Source organism: Acomys russatus, chromosome 20, assembly GCF_903995435.1.
Source record: "Acomys russatus chromosome 20, mAcoRus1.1, whole genome shotgun sequence".
Lineage (NCBI taxonomy): Eukaryota > Metazoa > Chordata > Mammalia > Rodentia > Muridae > Acomys > Acomys russatus.
In genome coordinates, this window is record NC_067156.1 from 59,966,245 (window position 1) to 59,983,460 (window position 17,216).

General features: G+C 49.9%; 1 protein-coding gene and 1 pseudogene across 3 annotated transcripts in view; one reads left to right on the forward strand and one right to left on the reverse strand.

The window, feature by feature from the left end:
- Positions 1-1,495: 1,495 nt before the first annotated feature.
- Mapk4 (mitogen-activated protein kinase 4) overlaps positions 1,496-17,216 on the reverse strand; it is a 136,775-nt gene continuing 121,054 nt past the window's right edge. For all 3 annotated transcript variants that reach the window (XM_051163645.1, XM_051163644.1, XM_051163646.1), the window contains exons 3-6: positions 11,293-11,437; positions 7,306-7,467; positions 5,013-5,214; positions 1,496-2,319 (exon numbers count right to left, since the gene is read on the reverse strand). In XM_051163645.1, coding sequence (XP_051019602.1) covers positions 1,626-2,319; positions 5,013-5,214; positions 7,306-7,467; positions 11,293-11,437 — 1,203 coding nt within the window. In that variant the 3' untranslated portion in view covers positions 1,496-1,625. The remainder of the gene's footprint in view (positions 2,320-5,012; positions 5,215-7,305; positions 7,468-11,292; positions 11,438-17,216) is intronic.
- Positions 10,211-10,574, forward strand: LOC127204536 (60S ribosomal protein L35a-like; annotated as a pseudogene).

Genomic DNA, 17,216 nt, shown 5'->3' on the forward strand with positions numbered 1-17,216 from the left:
AAAAATTAAAACCTAAGCACTTTATATTTACATATTTTCCACTTAAAAACTGGTCAGCGTGATTAAGTGTTTTAAAATAGAAGTTTCTAACGCATTGTAGGTTTCAATATATAAATCATAGTTAGCTAGATTTAAGGTGCTGCTAAGTGAGGAGGGAGCACAGCCCAAGGAGATCTCTCAACAGACCAGCTAGACTTCCTGTGGGTATCTTTGGGATGTTGGCAGGGGGAGGAGGAGGATAGATACCAGTGGCAGAGTGTTCCGGGACAGACTAGGGTCTGTTGGTGTCATCACCTCCCCCTTCCCACCGCCCATGTTTCCGTAGGAGGCTTTGGACTCCATCTTAACCTAAGCTATGAGGGCATGGCTACTTTGAATCCCTTTGTCTTGGGTTTTTCATGTTGAGCGCTGACTCGTCAGGACCCCTGAGGTTGGCACCCTTTTTTGAACACCTAGTTCGTCTCTCTGGGGTTCTTGCCCACAAGGTTGCTAGCTCTCAGGCCACTCCCTTAGGGTTCACTCTTGGCTAGGACTAAATGGATGATCGTGACCAAGGGCAATGTTAACGAAGGATGATGGGTCCTCTGTGGAATCTTCCTTCTTAACTCATTTGTTTCTATGGAAAACACCTTATTGCTTTTCCTGCAAATGAGCAGTTTGTGCCAAGAACACTTGGTCCCTACGCAGGCTTGGAGAGGAGCTGTGTGTATGTGGGTGGGGTGGGTGGGATGCTGAGGGTTGGACAAGAGGGATTCTTGGAATTGCTGTCTTCCAACTCACCCATATATGACATCCACTGGGGAACGGAGGCTGTGCTATGTTGGGTCAGGAAAGTGCACAGGACATGCAGGAGGTGGCTGTACACGCAGGCTGAGGAGATGATTAAACTGCTCTGCTCTGAAGCTGCAACTTCAGACTATGTTGAGTGGGGGCGAATGCAGGGAGGCGGCAGGTGAGCACATTTAAGCACTTGAGGAGTCATAGAAATATGTCAGGTAACAGGAGAAAGAAACGGGTCTTGTTTCCCGTTTCAGAATACAGGAAACGTTCTAAATTAAAGGAATGGATGGGACAGAGGGTAAGGAGCAGTGAGAAACACTCGGGACCAAGTTTTCTGACCAAAAAGCCATAGAGACCCCAGTGGAGGAAGACGTTACACAGTGGTCAGACACTGACTGGTCCAATGGGCAGGAGCCAGGGCTTCAGACTACCTTGACATTGACTAGGCCTGTGGTCCTAAGTCATCACGGCGTCTCTGAGCCCATATGTCCATTTGAGACTACGTGGGTCACGTGGCTTGGAAGCTATGTCTGCAAGCTGTTTCTGCTCCACCTGTTGCCCAAGATCCCTTTCTACCCTGCGCACTGTCACTTATAAAACACACGCCTTCTCGACGATGGGAAAGTGCTAGCTCCCAGCCAGGCTCTGTTCAAACCCACTCCCAGAGGTTAAAGGCTAGTTATTAAGGCAGTTTAAGGACATTCTTCTTGCTCTCCGGCTCCTCGTGTGTTCTGTGAACCCCAATGCTGCAGAGAGGGGTTGAAGAAGTACTAGGGGAGCAAGGAAACAGTCCAGCTTTGTGGGTGCCCTCTTGCTCCGAGAGTTCTCCCGCACCCCTTCTGTGTTCACCACCTTTCTTTGGAGAAGGCCTCTGTCTGCACGAGGTCGCCAGGGTGCTCAGAGATGCATGCACCATTGAGGTCACCCAGTTTGTTTTCCGGTAGGTCCTCAGGTTTGGTGCAGAGCTTTAGAGCACGCGAGATGAATACATCTAAGTCGAACTGGGGACTCGCACCCCCATCGATAGGTGTCGGGTGTCCCCGGGGCGAGGCAGAGAGATGCGGCTCTGGGGCATCAGGGGGAGGACTGGCGCGCTCAGGGCCACTTTGTGTGCTCTTGACCCACTGCGCAATCTCCAGGAAGAGGCTGGCTGGCTCATCCTCACGTGACACCGGGTCTGCTGCTACCGCAGCCATGGGGGGCGTGCTGGCTGCCTGCTTCCAGTGCGACAGGTCCAGGATGAGCTTGGGTTCCGAGTAGTGGTGGGGCTTGTCGCGCCACAGCAGCTTGTCCAGGTAGGATGGAGACCCCACCTTGTAGTCGCAGGAGCGCCCGTAGTCGGCCTCGAAGGCGCGCTCCATGGACGAGTGCGACTGCTCCAGGAAGCGCTCGGAGCTGCTCTGTGAGTCCTTGCGTGGGTCCACCTGAACATCCTCGGCCAGCGGTGCAGAGCCGGCGCGCGGGTCGCGCTGCACCTCGCTGGCATCCTGGCACCGGTCAGGCCGCCACTCCAGATCTGACGACAGGCTCACAGGATACCTGCAAGGGTGCGAATGGAGGCATAATGGTACACCAAGGATGAATGGGGAACCAAATCGCCTAATCCCTGCCCGGCACTCACAAATCCACTCATTATTCTTTCTAGTCCCTGAAGTGCAGATACTGTTACCCCTCCAGGTGGGAGGGTGATAGTGTAGGTGAAAGAGAGCTTCAAGGGCTGGGAGGAGGGGAAGGGGGGCAGCGGGGGGGGGGGTGGAGCGGAGTGGGGAGGCTGATCCCTGAGTTGGCCTTCATAGTCTTTAAGAGTCGACATCTTTCTTGAACACTCACTGTGTGCAGGCATTTCACGATAAACTTGTGAACAAAGGAACACAACGGCCATCCTTATGGGACTTTCTAAGAGGTTCACCTGCGTGGCTCCTATGATAACATGGGGTCTTGTTCAACTGCAGAAAAGGGACCCTGCAGCTCTGCCCAGGGCCTGGGATTCTGCATTCCTACCAGACTCCCTGTAGCTGCTGATAATCCCTGGACCCCACTTGGACTGGCAAGCTCAGGTGCTTCCTAATCTTGGCTCAGATCTGAATCACGGCAAGGGGATTAAAAAGAAGTACCAGCCCACGACCAATGTTCTGGATCAGTAGGTCTAGATGGCTCTGCCTGGGCATGTTTATGAGACTGCTCCCAGGGGGTTCTAAGATGTAGCCAGGCCTGACAGCCTCTGTCATGATGCATCTGGACAGGTGCCCTGTAGCATCTTGCCTGCAAGCAGAGCAGGTGGAGGGCCCGCAGAAAGATCCCAGACACCACTAAGGGGGGGGGGGGGGGGGGGGGCAAAGATGGTTGGAATTCTGCCCTCTGCTGACTGCCCTGTAGCCAAGGAGAGTGGAATTGGATAGCTAAGAGCAAACGAAGGGCAGATGGGCAGGCAGGCGGCTGGCTGTCAGCTCTGGCTTGAACCTCCTTCTTGTGCCAGGTGCTCCGGTGGGGAGCACAGACAAGATGCCAGGTCCTGGCCAGCTGCACTCTGAGCCAGAGCTCACACGGGACAATTGGACCAAGCCAAGGCCAGGCAGCGTAGCCCATGGACTATGGGGGTACTCTCCCTCTGGCTGGTGAGGCAGGGGAAAGGCTGGAGCTGCTCATCTTCTAGGGACACCATTAAGGTAAGGCGTGGCTCTCAGAGTTCAGCATCACCCTTTCCCAGAATGCTCTTGAAATTGCAAGGGTTTCTAGGAAGAAGAGGCAGGAAGCCCCAAGTGCTGGCCGTGTATCATCTATTACCTTTGCAGCAATCTGGAGGGGACTTAGTTGTTTTTTTTTTTTGTTTGTTTGTTTTTTTGTTTTTTTTTTTAACCGCCGCAGGCTTAAAGGTGATAAAAGTAGCATGCCACAAAGGGGAATGTCACTGCAGCAGTGCCATGGATGTTATCACCCCGGTCCTTTGTGCATATGTGATGGGGAAGCCCAGAAGTGGCAATGTCCAGCTTGGTGACTGCAGGTACCCTGCCACGGTCTTCCTTGGTGTCAATCCAACATTGTGTGCCCTGAATTCTGTGGCATGGGAGGAGGGGGCGGTCACAAGTTTAAGATCCACAGCCTAGAGCAGCCGCAGCATGAGGCTGGCAGAAGAGTCTATTAATCTCCATTTGTTGATGACAAGAAGCTAGCAAACCTGCCCCAAATAATGCTGCCCTGCCCCCTCTTTGCACCCCCTCAATTTGAAACCTATCATCTGTCAAATGACTGAAAACATTGTGTGTGTGTGTATGTGTGTGTGTGTGTATGTGTGTGTGTGTGTGTGTCTATCTGTCACTTAGGTAACAAGCTGTCACATTCCCCTCGCAGTGGGGCTAACTGGGAGCTGATGCAGCTAAGCACCCCTGCCCCGATGGCACACTGCTCTTTCTAAACTGGTGCTGCCTCCAGACATTAGCAGATGGTGGTGCCCCAGTGCCTGACCTGAGAAAGCCAGGACAGGAAAGGATCTATGAGATCAGTACTATTCCTGCAGCAACGGTTTGAATAAAAACAAAACAAAACAAAAACCAAAAACAAACAAGCTAATTTTCTCCAATACCGACACTAATCAAGGATCCTGAAACCAAGTGAAGCTTAACAGCAACACTCTTAGCAGTGTGGGACACCAGGACAGTTTGGGATGGCCCCACACTGGTTTGCTGTGTAAAATGATGCCAATGTCTTAACCTCTCTAAACTATAGCTTCCTCATGGACAATAATAATGATGGAGCCTCCTTCAAGGGCACTCACAGGAGGCGTGAATGATGTGCAAAGGGAGAAGTGTTTTGTGACAGGAACTCCTGTACTCTTTTCTTTCTTTGCGGTGTCATATTTGGCCTTCCAAGGGCAAAAATCTTGATGGAAAATGCAGCCCAGTGGCAGAGTGGTTGCCTAGTATACTCTAGGAGAAAATTTCCAGCCACTGTTCACGAGATACTACGGTAGGCATTCACTAACACTCGCCTCTGTGGGCTCCGAGCCCTGTGTCAGTGGTCTTAAGGTGTCAAGGAAAGCTGGGGGCATCGCTCTACAGAGCGCAAGTCCCTGACCCACGTGGGCAGCACCTAACTGGCTACTCACTGGGCAGGTTTGGGGACAGGAGAGGCAGGGAACTAATATGGGGAAAGTGCCGAATGCAATATACAATCTGAAAAACAGAGGTCACGGAGGACCAGTGGCAAAGGAAACTAAGAGAATCAGGGACACGCACCTGTCCCAGTTGGAGAGCTGGCTCTGACTGGCAGACATCAGCACGATATCGTCAATCTCGTCTTCAATGCGGAAGGGGTGTTGCGAGGTGGGCTCATCCTCAGGGCATGAATAAGGGCTCATGTAGGGATGCTGCAGCCCCATCTCAGCTGTTAAGCGGTCCATGGGGTTAAAGGTCAGGATCTTCTCCAGAAAGTCAATGGCTGTAGGGAGCAAAAGCCAGTCATAAAAGTCACGTGCTGCTCCTGTCAAGCTGAGAGAGGAACAGGATGGGCAACAAAGTCCAGAACCAGAATTTTAATTTTTTGGTTTTTCAAGACAGGGTTTCTCTGTGTGATAGACACCTGGCTGTCCTGGACTCACTTTGTAGACCAGGCTGGCTTTGAACTTACAGAGATTCACCATCCAGAATTCTTAGAGCTAAGCACTGCTTCTGTCTTCCCACTTTTCTCTGGGGGGGAGGAGGGCCACATACTATGCTGGCAGCATTATAAGAGGTGTCCAACTGCCTGAGTGACCTTGTAGAGCAAATCTACCATATTGGTCCAGGTCACTTGCCATCAGATTATTATGTGACAGGACCCCTCTTTTTTTCTCCAATAAGAAATACATCTTACTCAAGCCATTGGGGTCTTGGATCTCTCTTACGGCTGGTTGAGGTTGTATCCCACCTCTATGTGAGAGCACTGAGGAAATAGCACATGCAACCTACAGAACGACTCTTTAACACCACAGGCTTTGCTGAGCTCACATTACTTAACCGTTAGAACCACCCTGTTGTGGTTTGGACCGGAAATGTCCCCCAAAGTTGGGTGTTAAAGGTTGGGTCCCCAGACCAGTGATATTCAGAGAGAGAAAGAGCCCTATTTGAAAGTGTCTGGATCAAGAGGGCTTTGACCTCACCCATGGACACACCCATCAGAAGAGACCGTGAGGTCAGACTAGAGGAAGTGGGTCCCCAGTGGGTCCCCGGGGGTGTATTCTTCAGGGATGTGTCCTATTGGTGGCTTGCTCGTGCCCTTGTGTGCATACCCAGCCCCTCCTCTTGTTCCTGGCTCATGACACAAGCAGCTTTCCTCTCATGTGCCCCAGACATGATGTTCAGATTCCTACAGACCCAGAAACCAAAAGGCCAAGTGACTGGAACTCAGAGACTGTGAGCCGAGCAAACCCTTCCTCCTTTTTAGCTCTCACATATTTTGTCACAGTCAGGGGGAAAGCTGACTGATACATGCTCTGAGGTGTTACCAGGTCTATTTTACAGTTAGGTAGTCTGTGATAGAAGTTCCGGTTTCTTTGTAAACTCAGTTACGTTCTGTAAACATGTTTCTGTTTGAATTCCAAGTGTGGGATTTTAGTTCGGGTGTTAGTTTGTCCACGGCTGATAATTGTCTCATGCAGGGTGTGGTCTAGGACTCTGAGGTAAATAGGGGCACTCTAAGAGAAATAGTGCAGCATGTGGCCTGTAGTGTGTGGTGTGTAGTAGTTTGGAGAGACCAGAGATGGATAGCATGGCCGACTTGGAGAAAGACAGAAACAAACATCTCAACTCAACAGCTCAGGGGAGACTGTTTGTTGTGTTTGCTGTTGAAGGAGATTGGTATGGCCCCCAAAAGGACCCATTGGCCCTAAACAGCTGGGAGAAGTAAAGTGGTTTACACCCCCTCTCTCCACTAACTCTTTCTCTTACCCAGGGTTAAGGGGTTGGTGGAAGGGAGGTAGAGGCATTGATACCCCAAATAAAATAGAGCCTGCTAGTCAGTGGGAACCGGGAATTGAGCATCAATCTAACCCTGAGGCTGAGGACGCACGCATTTCCTGTACTACATCAAAGCCTCCAGGGGAGAGCACACAATAAGGGGATCAGACAAGAAGTGGCGCACACTGCCCACTAGTGGCTGCCTCAGGGGCTGCCTTGTGGCCAGGAATCTACATGCTGAAAGCAAAGGCTGACTGTCCCTAATCCGGAGTGTTTGCCACCCAAACCTTCTTTTGAATTTCAGGTATATATTTTTTTGATCTGTAAAATATTTTTATACTCCCTTCTGGGTGTGAACCCCTAAACCCAAAATCTAAACACCTAAGTGTTCTAAACCGTGAAGCTTTTTGAGCCTGTAGCTAGGAAAAACTCCTGTTGCCAGAGGTGCTTGAGGTCTGAATCCTAGACAGCGTTCTGCTCTTTGGATGGAGGCCCACCTACCCTCGCCCCTGCTCCACAAGATGGAGGCAGAACCCAGCCTCTTAGGATGATGCGCCACCGCCTCCCTCTCCCCCCAGCCCCCAGGCTCAGGTACCTTCACTGTTGACATCAGGGAGCAGCTTGCGCAGTGGCCTCTTCACCTCCCACGTGCTGTTGATGAAGGACGGCATAACCCTGAGCAACTCCTCCTTGTCCTCCTCCCGGACTACAGGGATGCTCTCTAGGATAAGCTGCATCTGCTCCAGCTCGTGAGCCCCTGGGGAGACAAACGCCACATGGGTAAGCTGTTTCCCTGGACGGCTGCATATGTGGATGCTTCAGAACAGATCCAGCTGGCTAGAGGACACCATGGGGCACTGTGCAGCATTAGGCTCAGTGCCAAGGGACTCGGGTCTTAATATTCACTCAACCGCTGACTAGTGTGTGGCCAGTACAGGGTGCCTGTTGTCTCTGGGCTTGGCTTTGTTAAATGTAAAGGGCAGGGCTTTCTTATGGTTGAACACAAAATGTCCCTCATGGGGTCATTTATTTGAACCGTTGGAGCCCCGTTGGTAGAACTGTTTGCGGATGTTTGTGATATAGGGCTTAGCTGGTTGACACAGGCCAACACAGAAAGGCCTTGTGGTCAATAGCCCCCCTTCTGACCTGAGCTCTCGGCTTCCTGTCCACCACAGAGACGCTAACCAGCTGTGCAATAAGGTGCCACTGCTACCGACCAGGACACTACAGCCACCAAGCCTTCCCTGTCGTGACACTATAAGCCAACACAAACTTCTGCTTCCTTACGGCATCTCTGTCACATATCCTGTCACAGTGGTGAGGGCAGTCACTCTTCCAGGCTTGTACCTAATTCTGCCAGAGGCTCATCCATCTATTTCAACAGCACCAAGCACCTATAGAGCAAGTTCTCACGTGGGCTGAGTCAGCTGATGCTACTTTTTGCACACTCTCTGCTAGGCGGGGGAAGGAAACAATTGTAAGGATACGATGGGCCATCTCTGTACGCTTTCCACAGAGGGAGGACCCCACTCAGAAAATTCTCAGGAGCAAGAAAGTAGGGAATAATAGGTTGGGTTTGGAAGGTCCCTGTGAGCACACACCCTGTGTAGACACAGGGAGGAAGGTGGGTGCTGCCAGCTCTGAAAGAGAAATAGTAGGGCAGGGCAGAGCCGAGCAGCCACCTATCTATTCACACATCCGTTCAACAGCTAAGCATTGGTACTGTGGTGGCTTGATCGAGAACGGCCCCCATAGGCCAGTCGCCAGGGGGTGGAACTGATTGGAAGGATTAGGAGGTGTGGCCTCGTTGGAGATGTGTCACTAGGCGTGGGCTTTGAAGTTTTCAAGAGCTTTGGGAAGTCCCTTAAAGAGATACTTTTGGCCTCTCCTTGTCTCTATAGAGTCTCTAGAAGCCTCTTGTGGGCTGTCCTCCCTGGATGAGCATTTTAGGATCATTCCGGGAGACCAGGTCAGTGATGATCAAGTCACATTGTCAGATGCTGATGCTTTGCTCTGTAGACCCTGACTCCTCCCCTCTGTGACAAAAGACCAGGACTACATGGCCCCGAGTCTGGAGTCACCTCCTAGCTCCTAGTCCCTACCTCCTGCTAGGGAGCAACTGTGTCATATCAGAGGCAGCTAGTAGCCTTTCACTATTTATACAGTGGACAAAGGGCAGGAACCTGGGAGCCAGTGAGCCCAGGAGGCAGAGCTGGCTGCCCATCATCTCTCTCCCAGCTTCTTATAGAAGGAGGATGACGTCTGACATTTGGAATGACTGGTAAAAAAGAGCCCATTCTGATGGTGCATCAGGGGTGCCAGCTTATGGCAAATGTATGATAAACCTCGGCTTCCACTGCTTTCTGGAGCTGGGGAACATGAATTTGCCAGAGAAGCCAATGACATGAGTCCTCATGGATGTGCTGTCCACTGGTGACAGATGTCACCTGGGGGAGGCACATTAGCATTCTGAGTTTACTAAGGAACCATTAAAAACTGGGAGCAAGGTACTCCTGTTGTGAGCTCTTTCTTCCCTGCTGATGTGTCCTTGGCGTCAGAGACAACCTTCCTAGCTGCTGCCTTCTGGCGAAGCTCTGAGTGTCACCATCTACCTGAGCACATGGAGGTCAGCTGTGTACTGCCTTGTTTCTCTGACACTATAGCCAGAGAGGCCAGGGCTGCTTTACTAGTCCCACAAGGCAGGAAAAGCATTGTTTGTGCAAATGCGTGGGAACTAGGGAAGGTTGGAGGGCTCCCAGACAGAGGAAACAGTAGAGTGAGAAGCAGCTGCTGAGACCTGGCTGGAGATGGAGGTAGATGATTTGAACCCAGGACCCAGAGTCAGAGCAGGAGCAGGGGACAGTTGCTGCTAGCCAGCACAGCGGGATGAGAATAAACGGTGTAAGGATAGTCAGGCCTGTGGTGTGGGTGCACACAGCGTCCATGGCCACTATGTGGAGGCCATCTGGTTATCAATAGCTTAATGCACCGAAGCGTTCACAGCGGAAGCAGGAGGTGGTGAGTGCTACTTGCAGGAAGTAGCTTACTGTGGGCATGCAGTCTTTCTCTCTCTCTTTCTCCCTCTCTCCTTGCCCCTCTCTCTCTTCAGCTTTCCCCCAACACTGCCTTTCCACATGACATTTCTGCCTTGCCAGAGGTCTGGATGATTGCAGCCAGCTGGACAGTAGCTGACACCTCTGACACGGAGTCAAAGTTAAGCCTTCAGGCTGTTTACATCAGGTACTTTGTCACAGCGATAGGAAATGACAGAGTTGAGTTACAGGGGTGAGGAGAAACAAGAGGAGAAGTGTAAGTGGAGAATGCAAACACTCGTCTGGGCAAGCAGCAGGAGCAAGGGTGAGGGTGAGGTGCCTTGGGAGAGCCAAAGGGATGGGTGACTGCCTGGGCCATTAGCAAAGTCACGAGGGAGGGCGGGACACAAAGAAGGCATCAGTGGGAGTTTCCCAAGCAAGCAGAGAGGGCCTTTGTATTTTGTGTCTATGTCTGGGAGGCTGTGGTGCAAAGCCATTTTTGCTGGCTAAAAACGAGGTCTCCGGAACCAAAGAGAGCACACAGCTCTTCTTAAAATTGAAGGTGTTTATGCCTGGGATGAAACTGAATTCTACTTAGGCAAGAGATGTGCTTACCTGTATAAAGCAAAAACCAACACAGTGACTCCTGGAGGCAAACCAAACAAAACCAGAGTGATCTGGGGAAAAGTAACTTGGGCCCATGGAAACAGTGGCATGGTTCGTGCCAAATTCCGAAGCAACCTTCCTGCGAAGGCCATTAGACACAGAATCCGTGTGATGCTGTACCCTTCTCGGATTTAAACTAATGAAAAGTAAATAAATAATAAAATTGAAAAAAAAAAAAAAGAGGAAAGTAGATTAAAGAAGCAATGGGTTATTGCAGGGCTACAGGGCAGGGGATGGGACACAGTATCTGAGAGGGAGGAGGAGGAGCCTGAAAATACTGAGCAGGTGTTTTTAGCATGTAGTCTGAAGGTGTTGGAGTACAGGTGGGATTTAGTTCACTTGAACTGCTATAACAAAATACCCTAGACCTAGGTTTGTAAACCACAAACATTTGTTTCTTAAAGCTCTGGAGGCTGAGAAGCTCCCAATGGAGGCATTGGCAGATACAACGACTAGTGCAGGGCTTGTTTCTCACGAACGGTGCATTCCTGCCATATTCTTACATGGCGGAAGAGGTGAGGGACCAGTTTGGGAACTCAAAAGAATTATTTCCACAGACCACCGACCCCACTTTTTAATAGTACACCCTGAGGTAGTGGTGGCTTCAGACCATAGCGAAATGGCTAGTTAACTGCAAAAGTCTTGTGCTCATAAGGCTAATTTGAGCTTGTATAGTATTTTTGTATGAAATGCAAGAAGTATCATAAAATGCAAAAAAAAAAAAACCCAAATAAAACAAAAAACAAAAACCCAACAACAACAACAATAACAACAACAACAAAAGCCATTTAGGCAAAAGATAAACATGTTTTGGGCTTGATGAGTATTTTGTACAGTTTGAACAATTCTGAGGAGGAAGCACATGGCCTTGGTTAGCAACTTACCAGCGAAGAGCATCTTCCCTGTGAGCATCTCTGCCAGGATGCAGCCAGCGGCCCACATGTCGATGGCTTTTGTGTAGTTGTTCGGGGACAGGAGCAGTCGCGGAGAACGGTACCACTTTGTCACCAACCCTTCTGACAGATAACCCTAAAAGACAAAGTGCCCTCTATTACCAGGCAGAGCTCTGCAGACACTGCTCACCCTTCCCTCTTGGTCTCCCCTCCCAGAGAGGATTGGAGCGCCTTCAGAACCTCTTCTTTCCTTGTTCCTTTTCTCTTGATCATAGGTGTGGGGAACTTATGAGGCCCCAAGATTCGTCTTTGTGGGAGGGAGGGATCCAGGGTATCACCATTTGGGAAGGAATGGTTTTCCACACCCCAGTGTCTGCCCACACTGGTTAATAGGAGCCATGCTCAAGTTCCTATAATGACGTCAACCATCATCATAAAACACTGGCATTGCATTTGTCTGGTGGCTGACTCTGAGGAGTAGCCATGGATTTGAAACTGAGCCAGTAGCATTTATACAGAAGATGAGAATTAACGATGCTCAAACCCAGGTGCCAGGCAGGCCCTTGCTGTATTTTAACAGATACAAGCACATGATGCACCCACCAAAGTAGCCAGAGCCACAGGGCAGCCAGGGCTTCTTTAGGTCCAGGGAATCCTGGGGATTCTACAGAGTCTTAAGGGATAGATACTTGGGTCACTGTGCCATACTACGTATTCTGGGATGGACTTGGTGCTAACTGCACATGGCGGTGATCTTTTATGCACAGACAGGGCAATGTATTCAGACAACACAGAACTTGTTCTCAACGTAACTCAGGCGGCAAAGCCAGATTGTCTGTGTGGATTTCCCAGAATAGCTCATCACTGAAGGAAAAGCACAGACCCATTTGTAGGTAAAAGTTAAGACCAGGGGGCCCATGGGAGATTCTGGGGTTGGTCTTGCTATTTTCTGTTGTTCCCAGTTTTGCACTGAAACTTTCTTTGTTCTGATATGAAGAATATCACAGACTTAAGCCAAAGCAAATGAAAAATGAGGAAGCCCACAGGAGCTACCAGGAGCTTCTGATGTGTTAGTCTGAACTGTCTACACTGATCCAGCAAAGACCAAAGAGCGGGCCCAGGGCGGGGGTGGGGGTGGGGAGGCTGGATTGAGGAAGATGCTTGTGACACTGTCATATGCTGAAATATCCTACTTCCCAAGTCAGGCCATAGCACCTGGAATCCTTCACACCCAGGGCAGCTAACAACAGCTCTAATTTCCCTGCACCTTACCCTCTTGGAGTTGACCGTGAAGACACTCTCAGATCTATCCCTGTCCATAACTGGCTATAAAGGCACTCCTTATTTTCGAGGGTTCCTACTCCACAAATTGGAAATAAGCAGACTGCAGAGGGATCAGGAGGAAACTGGGTGCCTCACGCAGTCTGTGAGCATCTGTCCTACTTCCCCCCCCCCTTTGGTCTGGTTGCCTTTCTACCCAAAGGACGGGTCGTGGAGGTGGGGGTTTCCTTGAAGGTAGTGTGCCCAGAGAAGGCTTAGAAGTGCTGTGCCTCCTTCGCCATATCCCACCCTTTTGCCTGTCCTCATCTGTGTTCTTTAAAATTCAACCTGCAGATGCGTTGGAGTCCTGTGAAGCACACTATCAAGTGAGCCAACTCAAAGAGGGGTCATGGGAACCCAGATTGACAGCTTGCTGGTCAGAAGTTCTAGGACTTGGTACTGGCATCAAAGTGGGGACACTTTGGTGGCACTTAGCCCTCCCTATGGGATCTGATGCTATCTCCAGCTAGACAGCATCCAGATTAAAGTGCCTTTGAGGGCGTTATACTGGTTTGTTTTATGTCAGCTTGACTAGCATTTGAGAGACAGGAACCTCAACTGAAAAAAATGCCTTCAGAAGACTGGGCTGCAGGCAAGTCTGTAGGGCATTTTCTTAATCAGTGATTGACGGGGGAGGGTCCAGCCCATTGTGGATTCAGCCACCCCTTAGCTGGTGATCCTGGGTTCTATAAGGAAGCACTGGGGTTGGGGAATCGTGCCTGGATAAACCTTAGAGAGCTGACTGGTGGAAGTCTGGGACGGGGGGTGGGGGGGTGGGGGTGGGAGATGGGGATATAGGGGGGTGGGGGGTGGTAGGGGTGGTGGTGGGGGGTGGGGAGTGGTAGGATGTGGGGGGTGTGGGGGTATGGGGGTGTGTGGGGGGGTGGGACCCATGACTCCATATTGATGACTTGATTCCAAAAGAGGAGTCCTTGTTGATGGGTGGGTGACATTCAGAACTTTCTAGAAAAAGAAATCCTGAAAATATCGAGGCATGTGACTTGATTACTCAACAAGGCTCATCATGCATCAGTGAGAGGGAGGCCCTCCCACCTGCGGCTCCATCTGTGCGAAGCCTACCAGTTGTCTTTCTGTGCACTGACAGGCTGGCTGACGGGGTGGGTGACAGGTTGATGCATACCGTGCAGTGGGCACGACCTTCAGGCAGGGGTCACAGGCTGGGACTGAGAAGAATCGCTGCTCTGAGTACACAAGAATCCAAGACTCAAGCAGGTCCCCCTGCCCCCCTCCCAGTGTGCAGCAGGGCTGGTGAGGTTCCTTCAGACTGTCTTATCTGCTGTTGACCCATCATCCTTTGGTGGCCAAGGAGGACTCTGGAGGCACCATGGGGGCCCAGAGACGGTCGCTGGACAGAGCATGTGCTTCTGCAGCTGTTCCCACCAGGCCATTTGCTGTCTTTTTTGAGTGCGTAGAACCCAGAGAAGGTTTTGCTTTCAACAGCTTCAAAGTGTTTGGGGAGTGATCTAGCCGCAGCTGCCCTGTGCAGAGTGTAATTGCGGCCCCGGTCGATCTAGACAGAAGGTATAATTAAAGCTCTGAGTGTTCCCACAGGGAGCAGGGGGCAGCCCTCCCTGCTGCCTGTGTGGGGACTCAGAATAGCCTGGATCCATATTGCTCTAGCTCGATGGGCTGTCAGTGTGCCAGCAAGCTACACTGGGCAGCTGGGCTCCAAGTCGGCTTGCGCTGCATGCCTTTCCTGCCTTAGCCTAACAAGCCCTTTATGACAAAGTGACCACTAATCCCTTACAGGTGTGAGCAGGACTACCTTTCTCATGAACAAAACTTTAGTCACCCCCACAGTGAGCACCTAGACTCACCGATCCATCTTGCTGCCTCCTCTCCCCACCCCTGCTTCCCTGAAATGTATTTCCTTTAAAAATCTGTAGACAACTTCGTACATATATATATTGTACTTTGCTCATATTCCTGTCTCACCCCCTCTTACTCCTTCTTCTTCCCAAGTCTCCTTCCCTCTTTTTTTTTTTTTTTTTTTTTTTTTTTTTTGGTTTTTGGAGACAGGGTTTCTCTGTGTAGTCTTGACTATCCTGGACTTGCTTTGTAGACCAGGCTGGCCTCGAAATCACAGCTATCCGCCAGCCTCTGCCTCCCAAGTGCTGGGATTAAAGGCGTGCGCCACCACTGCCTGGCTCCTTCCTACTTTAAAAAAATTTTATATTTTGTTTTATTAATTTATTCATATTACAACTAAATTGTTATCCCATCACCTGTATCCTCACGATCCTCCCTCCCTCCCTCTTTCACCCTATTCCCCTCCCCTAGGTCTATGACCGAGAGGGATCTCCTCCCCCTCTATATGGTCACAGGCTATCAAGTCTCATCTTGGTAGCCTGCTTATTCTTTCTTTGAGTGCCATCAGGCCTCCTCACCTAGAAGAGGTGTTCAAATATGGGGCACCAGAGTTCATGTCAGAGTCAGTCCCCACTCTCCACATAACTGTGGAGAATGTCTTGTCCATTAGCTAGATCAGAGTAGGGGTTCAGTGTTTACTACTTGTATTGTCCTTGGTTAGTGCAATAGTTTGAGCAAACACTCCTGGGCCCTGATCCACCCATCATGATGTTCTTCTTGTAGGTTTCTAGGACCCTCTGGGTCATTCTATTTCCCCATCTCCTATATTTCTCTTACCTAGAGTCCCAGTGAGATGTCCTCACATCTGTCCCAATCTCCTGGTAAGTGAAGACTTTCATCAGACATGCCTTTTGGGCTAGTGACCAATTATAAGTGAGTATATACCAGGTGAGTCTTCCTGCTTCTGGGTTAACTCACCCAGTATGATAATTTCTAGTTCCATCCATTTGTCCACAAAATTTGGGATTTCCCTGTTTTTAATAGCTGAGTAGTGTTCCATAGTGTAAATGTACCACAGTTTCTTTATCCATACTTCAAATGAGGAACATTTAGGCTGTTTCCATGTTCTGACTATTAAGAATAAGGCTGCTATGAACATGGTTGAACATATGTCCTTGTTGTGTGGTGGAGCATTTTCTGGGTATATTCCAAGGAATGGAATAGCTGAGTTTTGAGGAAGCCCTATTCCCAGTTTTCTGAGAAAGTGCCAGATAGATTTCCAAAGTGGTTGTACAAGTTTGCATTCCCACCAGCAATGAAGGCAGGAGACACTGTCAACAGAACAAAGCAACAGCCTACAGACTGGGAAAAGATCTTCACCATCCCTACATCTGACAAAGGTCTAATATCCAAAATATATAAAGAACTCAAGAAATTAAACACCATCAAACCAAATAACCCAATTGAGAAATGGGGTTCAGAACTAAACAGAGAATTCTCGACAGGGGAATATTGAATGGCTGAGAAACACTTATAGAAATGCTCAACGTCTGTAGTCATCAGGGAAATGCAAATTAAAATGACTCTGAGATTCCATCTTACACCCATCAGAATGGCTAAGATCAATAATTCAAGTGACACCACATGCTGGCGAGGGTGTGGAGAAAGAGGAACACTCCTTCCTACTTTTTAAATGCCTTTTATCATTTTTTATGATGCACTGAGTTTCATTAGGGTTGCTTGCATGAGTAAGTGCTTATTGATTAGGGTGTGAATAATTTACTGATGGCCACACAACTGAAGAAAACGTCTCCCTCCTCTCTCAGCAGGTATTAACTGGAAACATGAGCCCTGCTTCCCTACGCATGTCAGAAGGCTGACAGGCCCTGCCTTGTTTAGATCCTAAACGGCAAGTGCCATGGGCCACGTCACAGGCAGAAGACAGCACTTCATAGCACTCCTCCCTGCCTGCTGGCTCTTACAGGCTTTCTGCCCCTTCTTCTGAAATGTCCCCTTAGCACTGGAGGGACTGACACAGATGTTTCATTTAGATAAGCCAACACCTAAATGTTAGTAGCAGATTACCAACTCTTGTCGGTCTCTAATACCTGGGCCTGTCTAGGGAGCAGTGACTGGCCTTGTGTACAGTCTGGGAGACTCCCCAACTCAGCAGTGGGCTGATGTACTTTACAGGTCAGTGCTTTGTTGTGGGCACTCATCAAAAGATCGCTTAGAAGAGCAGATGCTTCTAGAGGTCCTGCTGAAGCAGAAATATATATGGCCCTTCCCCCATAGTCTTCTCCTTCTGTGGATGTAACTCAGAGCTGTGCTAACATATGTCGAGGCACGTTAGAAACCTTTTAAAGAGGACTCAGCATACACGCACAGTCCCGGGTAAATATCTGAGCAGCCCTGAGCCAGCCTACCAAAGAGACACCTGCGCGTTGTGCCTATTGCTGGACTGCTTACGATAGCCAAGGCGCCAGCCTAGACGGAACCAGTCTAGATGCCTGTCAGCAGCCAAACTGAGAAAGAAAATGTGATATACTCAGCCACAAAGAAGAATAAAATTAGGGCTGGAGAGAAGGCTCACATGGGGAAGTGCTTGGCACGCAAACATGAGGACGGTGGTGCTGCATATTTCCAGCACTGCGAGGCTGGAGACAGGTGCATCCCTCGGGCTCTCTGGCCGGGCAACTTAGGCTACATGGGGAACTCCAGGCCAGGAAGAGACCCTATCTAAAAAGCAAAGAAAAGCAAACACT